Source organism: Anabas testudineus, chromosome 5, assembly GCF_900324465.2.
Source record: "Anabas testudineus chromosome 5, fAnaTes1.2, whole genome shotgun sequence".
Taxonomy (NCBI): domain Eukaryota; kingdom Metazoa; phylum Chordata; class Actinopteri; order Anabantiformes; family Anabantidae; genus Anabas; species Anabas testudineus.
The window spans coordinates 1,430,119-1,445,948 of NC_046614.1; the positions used below are offsets into that span (position 1 = coordinate 1,430,119).

General features: G+C 40.8%; 1 protein-coding gene across 2 annotated transcripts in view; it reads left to right on the forward strand.

Annotated features, from left to right (window-relative positions):
- The window catches only part of fbln2 (fibulin 2), a 65,866-nt gene that overhangs the window by 32,049 nt on the left and 17,987 nt on the right, over positions 1-15,830 (forward strand). For both annotated transcript variants that reach the window (XM_026344606.2, XM_026344605.2), the window contains exons 4-8: positions 414-543; positions 1,537-1,723; positions 4,312-4,521; positions 5,496-5,615; positions 7,585-7,686. In XM_026344606.2, coding sequence (XP_026200391.1) covers positions 414-543; positions 1,537-1,723; positions 4,312-4,521; positions 5,496-5,615; positions 7,585-7,686 — 749 coding nt within the window. The remainder of the gene's footprint in view (positions 1-413; positions 544-1,536; positions 1,724-4,311; positions 4,522-5,495; positions 5,616-7,584; positions 7,687-15,830) is intronic.

The following is a 15,830-nucleotide window of genomic DNA, read 5'->3' on the forward strand; positions in this document are numbered from 1 at the left end:
TAATTTTAGTATAATATTCTTCAGGTGGAAGAAACAAAGATGTACAGTGCATCCAGAAAGTATTTACAAAACCTAACTTTTTCCACGTTACAGCCCTGGGTGGATTAAATTTATTATCGTAATTCATTATTCATAATCACATGTACATGACATGTATATCACAAGACCAGTTTATGGTTTTTAGGACCAAACAAAATAACCTCTGTCTTTTCTAAATTAAGTAGTAGACAATTAGAGGACATTCAGGGCTTTATGTCTCAGCATGCTTGACGTAAGCCTATTAATTGATTTGTTTTTTCTGGTTTCATAGATAAATATAAGTGGGTGTCATCTGCATAGCAATGGCGATTTATAGTGTGTGTGTGTGTGTGTGTGTGTGTGTGTGTGTGTGTGTGTGTGTGTGTGTGTGTCAGTGTTGCACAGAAGCAGTGCTGCCTCATCTCAGTGAAGGAGAGCCAGTGTGCGTCAGGTATGACTACAGCAAGACGAGGGGACACCTGTGAAGTGGAAGAAGAGGAGCAGTGCACAGATGACTTCTACCAGGTACAGAACCACCATAAGAACATCAATGTTGCTTTTCAGATGTTTAAGCATCTGCCATAGATTAGCTTTATTAGACAGCTCGTAATGGAAAATGAATGGGAAGAAACAAGAGAAAAGTGGTTGAGTCATGACTGAAAAATGTAAGATCATGGGATGGTGCCCACGATGTCTATCCTCCAAATTCTGTGTAAAACTGAACTGATTGAAGGTTGTTAGGTTTACCAATAGGAACTGTTTTGGTGAGTCAGGTAGAGTATGACTCACAGTTTTACATGATCAAACTGTGTAAGCAGTTCCACCCATCGGCATTGGTCAAGCCCTGTCAATCCTTTAGACTTCCCACGGCAACATGGAAATCTCAGTATTTCCAATGTATCTCAGGTTTGAAAACATTTTGAAATCACCTCAAATGCCTCATTGTTTTGGCCAAAGTGAGATTTCAATTTCAGATATCTGTGCCAACAGAGAGGCTTTTGAAAAGGTCAGACAGTTTTATTTGTGTTTATTGGCAGATTGGAATATTAGTAAAGAACTGCCAAAATCTCCTGTTTCTCTTTGCATCCTTCAGCCATGTGAATAATTCCATATGGAAATGAGAATCTTTGCTCAGAGTCAGCTTGAGTTACGTTCCCTGTTGCTCCAAGAGGAAACCTGGTGGTTTGGCCCTTGGGCAAAGTGTTCATGTGTTAAGGCCACTGAGACAAACCGTTGTGCCAGCTCATTGTTTGAGAGGAAAGTAACATAAAGGTGAAAGTCTGGTTTTACTTGCATGCCATGTGATTCTACTTGGGGGGAAGCTGAAATCCTTTGCAGCGTGTTCACGGGGATGTGCTAGCTTAGCCTGCCTGCTTAGCTGTTACGTCCCCCCCTCCTCTCCTTTTACTAAACATGGCTAAAAGTGGAAGGCCATAAAGGGAGGTGGTGATTAGAGATGTGAAGGGCACCGCAGTGACACACTCCTAATAGCCTCTGCTGTTGTGTCTGAATTGCCAGGTGTGCTGCAGCTGCTGTGCTCTTGGCTTATGGGTCCGCAGTGAAGGACGGGGCTGTGATGCACACCAGCACCTGGGTTATCCATGTGGTCACGTCTTTCTCACCTGCTGCGAGGAAGAGGAAAGTCTAAGCCACATCCTGCTGAAGAAAAAGCAGAAACCCAAACCAACAGCTGCTCTAAGGGAAGGTATTGTTACCCACAGCACAACAATTCTCACTGACATGGAGTCTTCAACATGGCAAAAGCATCATGCACATTTACTGTATGTGTAAAAACAGGAAAAATAAGTTAGAATCAGGCTGTTCTTGAGCTTCTTTAGGATAAAGGCAGGAAGGGAAGTATAATAACCCTAACACATGAACAGTCTAAGGACATTTACTTATGCTCTGGAGTCATATCACACAACCATATTTATTAGTTGACATTTGGCCAGTTGTCTTGGAAAAGAGGTCAACTTTTACTGTCAACTTCTAAGACACATCCACGAGAGGATCACCTAAAGAGAAAAATGTGCCCATTCTTTGAGATGTGGGCAAACGCTACCTGCTCATGATGTACATAGACACTGAGGTGAGGTTTCCTTAACCCTTTTTTCACCAAGCCAATTCAAGCTGGTTTTAAGCCAGAGCTTAATTTGCCAAGAACTAGTTTGTCTTGGTCGAAAGTCGCTGGTCGCTTTTATTAACTGCTTTTGACTGAAACTCCAGAACTGGAACTAGGTCATAAGCTGAAGATGATCAGATTAGACAATATAATAAGAATAGTATAGTGTTCTGTAAGAGCCACAACCCAACTTGGACCCTGAGCAGAATTTGAACTTAACCTGACTTGGGTCCCAGGTCAGGTCTCAGGTCATCAGAACTGAGTGGACCAGTGAAGACGTTACCATCTTCTGGTGGTTTTAATGTCGTGGTGGATAGGGGGTTGAGCCCTTGCTATTTCCTCCACAACTGAAGTTACATCAGAAGTAGAGCATGAGCCCAGTTTGGTCTTCCAGAAGACGGATGCTCTTGGTTGATTGGTAAGGAGTCACGTTACTGTTCAGAGTAATGGGGAAAGATGTATGCCAGCTGTGATGAATCAGGAACAGATGGTATCTCAGCCTGTTGTCGGTCTACTAATGCCAGCAAAGTTTTCCTCAGTATCTGATCCATCAAGTACCTAATGCCAGTGACATTTATGCTGATGAATTTTCATGCAGCTGAGGTTCAGGATAAACATACCTGATGCAAAAGTATTCCAGTATCTATTTGTATCTCTCTGTTCACTGCAACTGCCTCTCAGTATGACCTTTGCAGCTGTGAAAGCTGATCAGTGACATCAGAAGTGTGATGAGTGAAATCAGACTTGATGACAACATATTTAGACCTTTGTTCATCTTTTTTACTTCATAAATTGGGAGCAGAACTACAGCATGGGATTGCAGCTGGCTATTAGTAAGCTTCTGTGGTTAGTTCTTAATGGGAATAGTATTTGAGTATGATGGTGAGGTGAGGTCAGTCTCCTTGCTGCCTTAGCCTGTTTTATTCATTTCCAACTTCAGAGGAATTCCTCCTAATCCCACCCTTCAATCGTCTGTTGTAACCATCAACTGCAGGCTAATTTCCTCCAGCTTTAAAAGGGAAGTTAGAATGATGTCATTCTGAAGTGGGAATCAATTAACCTGCTGAAAGCTGTGAAAGGTTTAGGAGCCGCAAGAACTGTTCAAGCTCTGAGTCAGTGTGTGTCTCACTCTCTGTTACACACACACACACACACACACACACACTCTCAGGATGCATGAAGGATGCCTTTATGGATGAAAAAATGGATGAGATGCACTGTAATTATTTCCATGGGGGATATGTTTTCAACCTTATGACTCACCGCCTTTTAATTAAAACAGGAAACATTTAATCGCCTTGCTCCTCTGAATTCAAACCCCAGGTAATGACTGTGAGAAAATATTTATTTAAACTGGACGTATTAGTTGCAGCATGGTGTTGGTTTACCCCTTACTCCTTGATATTTAACAGTGTAGATGATACATCAACATGTTCGTGGACCGGTCATGTTTAAACCAACTGAAATGAACTCTAAGTTCTGACTTTATGGATTAAAGAGCACTAATACTTAGAAGGGTGTCTTTGAGCTCACCTTAAAGTATAACTGAGACCTGGATTTGTTCGCTTGTCTTAGTCAATACAATGCTCCATGTTTCTTTTCTTTCTTTTTACTACAATCAAATTATCATAACATCTTACAGTGGTCTGACCTGAGCGTATCAAAAGCCAAAGAGGTCGTAATTCCCCTTGTTTCCCACTCTTCTCATCGTCAGCACACTGACATTTGTGCATTTATAAATGCAGTGCAAACTCAGACTTTCAATAAGAATCAGCTCTGTGTGCTCGAGATATCCTCTTCTCAAGTGATTTTTACCTCATATCTTTCCCCGTCTACTCAATCTAATGGTGCTCTAAAATCACTTAGCATTTTGCGTATTCCTTCTCGCAATACTTCACTCTCACATTAGAGTGCTGTGGTCATAAGAGTTCTGCAAATGCATTAAGACTCAGACTTTTGTTCTTACCTCTGGTTCTTCACTTTTGACTAATGACAGTAACTTAGAAACTGACGCTGTGGTTAAAAGCATCCCTGAAACTATGAGCAGATGTTATTTGTATGTGTTTAAGTCAGTTTCATGATATGCTGGAGAAATTATACAGGCAATCTGGTGCTGTCTCTAATTGGACACCCCACCACACACCCCAACTCCCTTCTCTTATTCTCTCCAGTCCCAGACACCAAGTTTCCCAAGGAGGCCTTCTCCATCAGTGCCACAGATGAAACTGCCAATGCCGTGGAGGAGCAGGAGGATGTGGATGAGTGTCAGCTCTACGCGGGCCAGCTGTGCCAGCACACATGCACCAACGTCTGGGGCTCATACCACTGTGACTGCCACCAGGGCTTCATCCTGCAGCAGGACAAACACTCTTGTGCACCAGGTACTAGAACTCACCTCTGAAGGTTGATTCACTTCTGCACTGCGATTATCTGATTTTTCTCCTAGATGTAGGACATTTTGCCTCTCTCTGGGACAATTTTGTATGTCTCTTTGCTCCTTCTGTGTATTTAAATCTGTCTTACAAAAAAGAAATATGAACAGTCACTTTGGACAGAGGCTCCTTCTGTGGCCATCTGTCCATTAGTAGACAGGAGTCACAGGAAAAATACTGTCAATGATCAACCAGGTGTCAGAACACACACTGCATCACAGCTTGCTGCATATGGGACAGCGTAGCTAGACCACTCAGACTGGCCTCATATTTATGACATGTTTCTGATGTGTTTGCAACATACAGTGCTTGATTTTTATTGTGTTTATTATCACATTGAGTTTGGTCTGAGAGCAGTGTTTATTGTTTGTCAATGGTTCCGTTTTTTAAATGCTGTTCATGTCTTTTCCCTTTTGACCTTGTGTTTCAGTGTTTGTACTAAAATACAGATGTGTGATTGGACTAGAGATGAGGAAAGTACTGACCAGTAAAATTCAAGTATTTTACATCCATTAAAAACAAGCATTTACATTTTTTTGTATACACATTTATGGTCATTTCCCTGTGATTATGCTGTGGTTTAGCCAACTACAGATTTCATCATCATACTTACGGCACTTAGGCAAGAGTCATTTAAACAGGCTCATCAAAATTCCCCACAACCTCAAATAAAAGATCACTTATTCACAGACCTCTCTCTGCTATAAAAGAGTATAATGATAAAAACACTCAGCATGGGTGAAATTATGGCTTGTTATTAGGAAAGAGATATTATGTGGCGCAATATTCTTTTGGAAATTGGTTTCATATATCAGAAGCACCACCGAGTAGCTGTAGTTTAACCCTTCAGTATACAGTACTTCGTGAAGTACTCCAATACAGTATGTCCATCATGGTCTGGGTTATTGTGTTTCTATGTGCAGTGAGTCCTCATGAGGACAACAGAGTCAGAGAGGACATTCCTACTCCAACACAGACCACAACCACCACTACCACTACTACTACAACCACCAGCGGCCCTGTCCACCTCAACCCTTGTGCAGGTAATGCCAACTTCACACTCCCAACTACACTGCAATACATGCGACACCACTGTGAACAGCCATATTTAGGTTTTATAGACTAATAAAGACAACAAATGTGCAGTAAACTGCTTCCTTTAACACTCTGTTTGAACCAGTTGTGTTCCCTGTCCAGAATAAGAACAATATTATCTTCAAAGCAGTAGCCCTTGTCTTTTAGATGCAAATGGCCTGCTGAGTCCTCTCCGGAGGAACTGGCTCTTCTGTGTTGTGCCATGTTTCCACATTTCCTATGTGTCAAACTATGGTATAAACACAGTCAATATTCTGGTATATGTCACATGAAGTATATAAAACATACACCTTACTGATTATGATGCTGTGTGGGATAGTTACATGCCACATGAAAAAAGTACATCCAACATGATAATAAACCTATCCTCCAGAAGTACCCCATACCCCCATCCTTGGTGTGCTGAGCATCATACAGTCAGTCAAGAAAACAACTGAAGACAGAAGCATCGTGTGATGTTATGTTCTATCTTGTGCACCATGCCTAGGTGTAAATACTTTTGAACGGGGCTTTAAGAAAACACTTCAGTTTATCGCATATTTAGATAAATACTTGTGTATCATGGCATATTTCCACTAGATAGCTAAATGGATCATCTTATTTAACCATAGATTGTAAATGTACATGCAGTTCCAAATGCAGTGGTGCAGCCCAAATATCTTAAGCCTGTAAATAGATAGACTTGACCTTGACTCCTTGACCTTTTAATACATTAATTGTCATGTCTGCCCTCATGACTGACCCATGCAAAATTATGTATATATGTGATTATTATATTAATCAGTAAATAAGTAATAGAGCTTTAACAGTTCTGAAATGGAGACTGCCTTTTACAGAAATCTAAGGGCTATTGAAGCTGATGCTCCTTCATATTAGTAGTGGGTCCCTGATGTCAGGCAGAGTCTATGGCATTCAGTATTGTGAGGCATTCAGGGACAGTACAGATTATACATGTTTCGAAAGCAAAAGTTTCGAGGTCTGATCTGATTCACCGGAACTGCTTTTCCAAGCAAACATTTGGGTGAGATGTGATTTACTGATTTAGAGCTGACTTCCTGCTATGGTATACTTCTACAGTACATGGATCCATCCCATTGGCTCAAGTAGTGTGTTACAGTGTTATGCGTTTGATGTGTATGATTGACAAAAGCATTTGGGGCTTTAGAGGATGTTTCATACAAGGCGGTGTCTTGGGACTCCAGCCTCCCTACACTACTCCACATGTCTAGGGCCAAGTAGTCTGGATACATGTGCTCAACAATCCAGCTCTGCTTTTATAGAACCAAAGCAAGCAGGCCAGGACAGACTGCCCTGAGGCAGAGAGCTCCCTCATGAACAGAAGTGAAAACAGTGACAGTTGGTTCGCTGCATGCACGTTCACTGATAAACTGTTCAGTCATAGCTGATCTTTTTACGCTGCTGCTGCTTCATGAGTTGAATCTTGATCAAATCAGCAGGAGATACCCGGGAGCTGCTGAAGTCTCTACTCCAACAAAAGCCCTGCTCTGTCAAAGTGTGTCTGATTCTTAGTTAAAAAATATCCTCCCTAATGTTTTAAATGCCCTTTTGACACTTGACCACTGCAGAACTTGAGAAATTGTAGGTAAAGAGTTCCCGGCCCATGCCTTTTTGTGACAGAACTATCAAGCTGGTAAATAGGGAGAATTGATTCTGTTGTGTTAAGTGTGATGGCTCATAAGAGGCTCCTTCCTGAGGGAGTGCAGATCAGTGTATGCGTAAGAAGGTGGGGTCCACATGGAGCCTCAACACGAAACAACAGGAGAATGGATTCAGCAGAGAAGCAGGACAAGCAGGAGAAACAGGGAATTTGTCAATATGAGTGAGTGTCCTAGAGGCAAAGCTGTGCAAAATCCAACAATTGTGCTCAGGTTGCATGTATTCATTTGTCTCCTACAGAAAATGGCCCCTGCAGTCAGCAGTGTACAGTGCGGGCAGGCCAGGCTCGCTGCTCCTGCTTCCTTGGATTCTCGCTGATGACAGATGGGCACACGTGTGAAGGTAAGGGCTGCCGCTCCTTCTTGTCAGGTGGCTGTTGGCAGTAATTGGAGCATATCACAAAGCTTGTATGTATACCTTAAGCTCTCCCCTACAAACTGGGTTTGCACGAGGTAACAAAAAACAAACACCAATAACAATAGCTTGCATAAACACACAACAAACCACACACATGCCATGACAACAGAACAAAAGTGCAATGGAGCTATTTGTCCAGAGTTCGGGACACTTTTTAATTGGATTCAGTCACTCATGAAGTGGAAACTGTGCTTTGACTGATTGGGCTCTCACTTTCTGGTGGTGGAAATTGTTGCCTGTAGCATGAGTCAACCATAGCCAATTACCCTGTGGCATCTACAGTATAGCTGCAAAAACAAACATAGCATTTGTGTACTACGCTATATTTCTTCATGAAACTATGTGTGGCACTACAGAGGCAATTCTCAGCTGCAGACTACTGCACTTTAAATGAAGTGTGTGTGCTTCCTGGTGCTTCTTCTCATAATTTTTGACTATTGAAAACCAAAATGTGGACTACTGTACTGTCCAGTAATAGTAAGAGGTAACTACCTAAGTACTGTACTTAAGTTTTTCCTGATTGTTCTACTACTGCTCTAGTTAAGGCAGTACTGCACTTTTGGTATACACCAATCAATTAGTTGATTACCAAAAATTGATATTCTTTTCTTTTGTGTCAGTGTATGAACCTAACATGGCCTAAACATTTTTATTCCTACAGAAACCTTATTTATGAAGTCCATTTGCAACAACAGCAAGTTCAGTTCAGTGGTGATTAAAAACATGATTTCTTTAGTAGTAACTCAGTCAGGTTAATACATTTAGTAGCAGAGAACTTACAGAACGTTATTACATTTCAATCTGAGTAAACTTGTGAAAAGGGTACTGCTAATTTTGGGTGGCTGTGGCTCAATAGGTAGAGCAGTTGTCTCCCAATCACAGGATTGGTGGTTCAATTCCCAGCTGCCATGTCACATGCCAAAGTGTCCTTGGGCAAGATACTGAACTCCAAATTGCCCCCAGTGAGTCAGATCAGTGTGTTAATGGGTGAATCAGATGCAGTGTAAAGTGCTTTAAGTACCAGCTAGGTAGAAAAGTGCTATATAAGTGCAGAACATTTATCATTTACTTGTAGTGGAGTAATGTTTTGCACACATTGCCTCTGAAGGGACAAATAAGTAGGCCATTTTGATTTAAATTGACTTGAAAACATTCCAGACATTACAATGATAAATGAATATATGATATGATGACCTCAGTTAGCAATTTGGTAATGTAGTCAAATCTTACAGCACTGCAATACATGGTCATTTAGGGGCTGTAGTTTGTGCTGCTGTTGATTTTGTCTACGCTCACTGAATATCCAAGCTATCTGACATGCTCTAGCTGCTGGAGCTGAGAATGAATGCAAAATGACAGGAAAAGCATTAAAACTTAACATTTAACTGGGGAAAAAGTTGTCACATCAATAAACCATTGACCATTGAACCACTCCCTAGAAGAGAATGCAATAGTTGCAATGCCAAGAACTATTTTCCATGATTGGCCTTACAGTAATACATTTGCTGCAGTAGTTAGTAAATTGATCCATGAATCTGCAGGAGAGTGAAAACTTGGCAGCAATTTTGCTTTGTGGAAAAAAAAGATGTATGATCCACCGTTGGAAATTAATAGAAACCAGCTTGATAAGTGTTGCCTGTGCTGTGCAAATCAGTGCCTACATTACATGGCATTAGAGAGTAGAAAGTGAGTGATATTAACAAGAAGAAGTGTTGCTCACCACTGAACTCTTTGGAAAACCCTGCAGTCATGTGCCACAGTGGAGTTTATTTAATCTGCCTGTCAGTCGGCAGCAGACAGGATAATAACTCTAAATGCAAAAGCACTACATGAGAGTTAGTGTTTCCCCTCCTATCACTTCATTCGGTGAGCAGAGTGAACGCTTTCTTTTCCAAAGTGTTCCCACATGTGAACATGTGGGTGGGCAACATTGGGTTTAGACTGGAATGAAAAAAGCAAATAGGGCTACAAGATGTGAGTGTGAGGGTGGTACAGTATCTGAGGGACTTGACCAAGCTTAAGGAGACTATGAATATGTTAACTGTGAGCTAGTCATTGTACTGTGGATGTATCTCAGACTGTGAACACTGTTGAAGGTAAACAAAGCTGCTCGTCTGTTTGGTGTATTCAGCTGCATGTGACCATGGCCATGCAAATGTGAACAAAAGATTGTTTCCATGGAGATGATGAGTATAATCAAGGATGGATAGTGTGAAGAGACACAACATGAATAGTAAATGCATGACGTTATTTCTGCTGTGAATGGATATCCTTACATTTGAAAGGCAGGAACACACAAGCACCCTGGTGATTCAGATATCATGGTGGTTTCCAACTTTAACGCATGTTGTTGCCACTTTTACCCACATATGAAATCCACTCTGACTTTGAATGTTGAAATAGTTGAGCATTGCTTAAACTGGTGCATAAAGATCAGCATTCAGTTAATACACAATTGATAACTATGGATGGGACTCTGCACTAAATAACTATCAGGGCCCATTGCATGAGCATCTCTGTGGTTCTATCACTATTATAAACATTAGATTTACATGGCTGAGATATTTAGAGGCAGATGTTATTCTACTCCACCAAACCTCATGGAATATATTAACACTAATCAACCACATTGTTTTCATAGTCATGGGGCCACCATGCCAAACAGAAAGAAGCCCTTGTGGTCCCATCCAGGCTAAAAGTCACATCTTTAGCTGTTGCAGTCACAAATCACTCAAACTGATTAAATAGTGAGTTTCAGGGAGGACTGTTTCAAATGGCGTCAAAGGATCATATTAGATGTTCAGTTTTTTAAGGCACAGCAAAGAACAGCACAGGCAGCCATTTAATTGTGTTTTCATAACCTACTACTACTACTACTAAAAGGCTTCAGGATATTTTAGTTTACTGTTGCATACACATGGCACAAAGATGGAGAGAAGCTTTCATGTAGATTAAGTGTGAAGACAAGATGTAGATGACTTGGGTGGAGGATTTGAAATGAAACAATCAAGATGTACTTAGAGTTTAGACTGACAGGTTTAATACAAGAGTTTGGTTAAAAGTACTATATGAACTGTGTAGCACTTACGACCATATTTATTCATAGACACAAATGTTTAGATTTTTATCAAAAAATAACTGTGGTTGATGACAGAAGAATCAACAAAAGACCTCACCACGATAAATAGAAATGGTTTATCACAAGATGTAAACCTGACCAGATTAGAGTGCCACAAAAACATGCAAAATAAGTGTGCACAATCCAAGAACATCATCCCATGTATAAATGAAGCAAACCTCAACTGGTAACAGAATGATGCAGGGCAGGGACTGCTCATGACCTGAAGTGTATCACCTCATCTGTGGTGGAGGTAGTGTTATAGTGTGGGCATGTATGACAGCCAGAGTAACTGGTTATCTTGTATAATAATTGAACATGTGATTGTTGACAAGAAAGAAAGTCTAATTACTCAGATTCAGTAAAATGCTTCCTCACTCAGTGGAGGCGGCTTAACAGTGCAGATGGACAATCAGCCAAAGGATACAGTCACAGCAGCTCAAGACTTTTCTTAAAGGTAAAAAAAAGTGGAACATTCTGCAGTGACCAAGTCATTCACATGACTTGAAGCTGCATTTCACTTCCTGAAGACAAAATGCTGCCAAAACAAGCAGGAAGTGAAGACAGCTGCACTAAAGAGCTGGCAGAGAATCACCACTGATGTCTGTCGGTTCCAGACTTCAGGCAGTCACTGACTCCAAAAGATTTGCTACCACATATTTAGACTAGATTTGAATTAGAATTTAATTTATTTAAAGTTACTTTTAACAAAAATACTTTTAAGCCCCTAAATGTGATTGTCTAAAAATGGTTATAATTTCTACACAGTTCAGGCAACATTTATATTATTAAAGTAGGCATCCTGAGGGTTTTATTTAAAATGCTTTTTCAAATGATGGTGAATATTTTAGAGGCTGTAGGCTGTCCTCCTTTTTTATACATTCCAACTTGATGTGACTTTGTGCTGTGCTGCTCTAACTGATTAGTGCAAAGTGAATGTACGACATAATCAATCGATCACCTGATTAGCTGAATCACAGATCCTAAATGAATCTTTAAATCAAAGGCTCTAAACATTCCCTTGGACGGTTTTAGTTGTTCTGTCTCGTCACAACTTGTTGGTATTATGAGAATTATGTAAGGCTACCAAACTCCACTGACTGACAGCTGTGTTCAATGCGGCCATGCTGATGTGCTACTTGTTACTTTTACTACTTAGCAATAGCAGCATGGCTAGTACTAGTTGTGCAAGTAGCAAATCCAGTGGAAATCTGGGGAAAGGGACAATCTGATTCATACACATTCGCTGTTCATATAAATTTCCATAGTTTCTTTAGTTGTGTAAAGCTGCTTTGCGACAATGACAATTGTTTAAAGAATTGAATTGAATTGAATTGAATTGAATTGAATTGAATTGAATTGAATTGAATTGAATTGAATTAAATTGAATTGAATTGAATTGAGGAGTCTGGTCAGATTACTTCCTTCTAGCAACATTCATTTCAAGTTTTGCCATTGTTGCACTTCTAGTCTTCAGCACCAACTGACTCAAGAGTCAAATCAGTGGCTTGGAGACATTTGCCTCACCCAACACCGTCATTATTTCCCTACTTTATTCCTGAGCTATAGCCATACCATAATTCAAATGTTTATTCACTGGCAGGGACATTAAAGTAGTATTACCATATGGAATGAGTCATGACATGTTGTTTAAAATATGTGCTTATGTATAAACTGTATGCCTATTGTTTACATGCACACTGTCATTTTTTTGGCGTGTGTTGTTACGTTTGTTGAATTGCCTTATGTTTTCAGTTGCACTCAATAAGAAAAGTGGAGAGTCATATATCTTGTCCCCACAGGTGCAACAAACCAAACAGGTTAAGAGCAGCATTGCCCTGGACCTTTGCCCAGACACCACAGCTGGCCAGACACAGTTTTACACTATCCTTGGATAACTGTATCTACCAGTCCCTAGTATGACCAGCATGACTAATGATTTATATATTCTGCTATGTACAAATACAGTTGTTTAGAGAAAATACTTACCCTTTTTACAAGGATTAATTTAATTTCCCTAGAGTTGACTTAAATTTATAGGCCCAATATTGACTGCCAAGTGCTTAGACAAAACTGATTGAGCCTGAACATTGTTTTTAATAGAGTGCCCACTTGAATATCACATACTATTTATATTTCATGCAAGACTGAAAAAACCTTCACATCACACAGATAATAGGCATGATTATCATGATCGTCATGATCAGCTGTACGTAAGAAGAAATCTGGGCAAAGCTACAGTATATAGATGATTCAACTAGGGTTGATTAGAGGGGGGATACACAAACTGAACCTGACATGACCTGTCAGAACCCACAGGTTTAGGTCTAGTTTTAACTGAAATTTACAAATCGTGTTTGGTCATGTAGGTCAAACCTCAGGGTAAATGGGCATAATTGCAGTTGTAGCCTAAAGGTTTAACTTCATGAATCAATGTTTCTTCCTTTATAAAATGAGGTGGCTATGTTTGATATGGGTTAAAAACAGTACAAACTCTGGTGCAGGGCTGGGTTCACACATAATCTACAATATGCTTATGGGGTTGAGTTTGGCCATCACACTCTTGGGCTTGGGTCAGGTTCAGATATATGTGGCCTGGTCTGTACTCTATGTCAAATTCTATTTTTTCTTATACGTAACATTACCTATGTCCCTGCAACCAGCTGTTATGATGCTAGCGTAGTTTGAAGAAACCACCGTACTGTTTGATGTTTGTACTTGTTGATTCTGATGCTATATATGTGGCTCCTGCTACGTCTTCAACATCTCCTACACATTGTCTCCCCGGTTCTCTGTTCTGCAGTTCCTCTGCAGAAAGATTTGTCTTTCACTTTCTCCCTTACACTCAGCTCTGACTGCTCACACTGCACATCTCACACCTGCTGCAGATTAGGTGTTGGTGGTGCTAATGTATAACAGGTGTTACCAATCACAGCAGCAAATGTGTTTGGGAGCTTAGCACATTTTGCAGCGTGCAGGTCTAAAAATTTCAATTTCCTGCAGTTTTGCTGAACTTCATTTACATTATTTCATTTCCATCTCCACACCTGCATCTACATTTGCTCTGTCTTGACCAGGCCTCGATATGCCCAGTGGCTAGCCTGTGCCTGGTTAAGGAAATGTCAGTCAAGAGAAGTTTGAACATCTAGTCGGACAAATAAGTGAAAGGTGGGTGTGCAGTGAATTTACACAGTTTTCACAAGAAGAAGAAGAAGAAGAAGAAACGCTATTATTTGTCATTTGTCACATTTACATGTTACAGACAAAATTGGTCCTCTGCATTTAACCCATCCCCCTGGGGGGAGCAGTGGGCAGCTACATACAGCACACAGGGAGCTAGTGTGGAGTGTCTCGCTCAAGGACACACCTGGTGTCTGTGACGGGGTTTGAACCCCGAACCTTCTGCATCCAAAGCAGATGATCTACCCACTGAGCCACCAGGCCGCAAACAAGTTGACACATTTAAATCAAAAATCTAAACACAAAACAAATAACCCAGAATTCATCTCCTTTTATTAAAATATTATTGTTGTTATCATTGTTTGCACTTGAGTCCCACCAGTTTGCATGTGCGTCACCCTAACCCTCCTGTCTCAAACCAAATCTGCAAACAAGCTAAGTCTGACTTCATCTACCGCAGCTTAAACTTTAAAAAAAAAATCATCTGCTGGTTCCAGTGTGTAGGAACAACAGGGTGTGTGTTTTCTTCCATGCCTAATGGTGCTGCATCTCAGAATGGGGAAGCTTCTCTGTGCACAGCCTGCCCAGGTCTCTTGATAGAAATCTTCTGCTATCTTCATTCTTTGTTCAACTGAGCATTTGTATTTTCTCAAATAGACTCTTTGTTTCCACTTTGACATGGATCACTTCACTGCACACAACTGTATAATGTAGCTGTCCCCAGGGACCAGCCGGGGAATGTAGGGACCTTGAGGCAAGAAGCACTTTTGCTTTTATTTTTCTATTTTCCCTCCTCAAATGACGCACTGGAAATAGTGCTGGCCACCAGAGCCCTGCGGTGGAAGGAGAAGGCGACTTTCTGCACCACTGGCAATGTGCAAACATTGGAAACAGTCCCCTAACCCATCCCTGGGTTTGAGAGACTCTCTGTGATTTACCCCTAGAAACATCCTCCCTACAATAATGGCAACCAATGTTTATGAAGACAGCAGTGCAGTATGTTACCACTGGCCATATAGCATGTGTCCTGTCTGCTGTAGCTACACAAAGGCTTCCAATAATATTTTCTATGTTGTGAGAGATGATCCTTGTGTAGTTTTCTGAGGTGAATACCTGACAGCAAAAGAGCTGCACAATGTTACTCACACACCAGGTACACGCCAAAAACCTCAGATCATTGTTTTTCTTGCTCCTGCTCCCTGTGGGAGTGTGTTGTAAGGAACACAGTTCATTCAAATTCCCTGTGGCAAATGCTTTGAGAGTCGTGAAAAGGATTGAGACACACATGGGCAACACAGGAGGATATGTTCTCCTCTTCTTCTTGCTTTTAGTTTTTCAGCCTGGGCGCCTTCATTCTGATTTTTACCAGACCTTTTTGCTCAGTTCTCTGTAAAATGTGCCACACTTAGGGGTGATTTTCAAATCTGTCGGCCACATTTTTGCATGAACACAATAATGCAGAAACACTCACACACACACACACACACACACACACAGACACACACACACTGATCCAGTTCAGCCCTATCAGCACATCCAGCTAATATGCTATTCACTGCAATGCATGATAAGGGAATGCGGAAGTTTGATAAAGATGATCATCAACAGAGCGAGGATTCACTTTCTCAGCATAAGTCGCATCATAAATCAACAGCGCCTGTTTACCAGCTGGGTTGCTGTTTGACTGATAAAGGTTTGCAACTATGGATTTTATTTCACACAAACAAGCATAACAAGCAAGACATCACGTAGTCATTGCCAAGACATGATA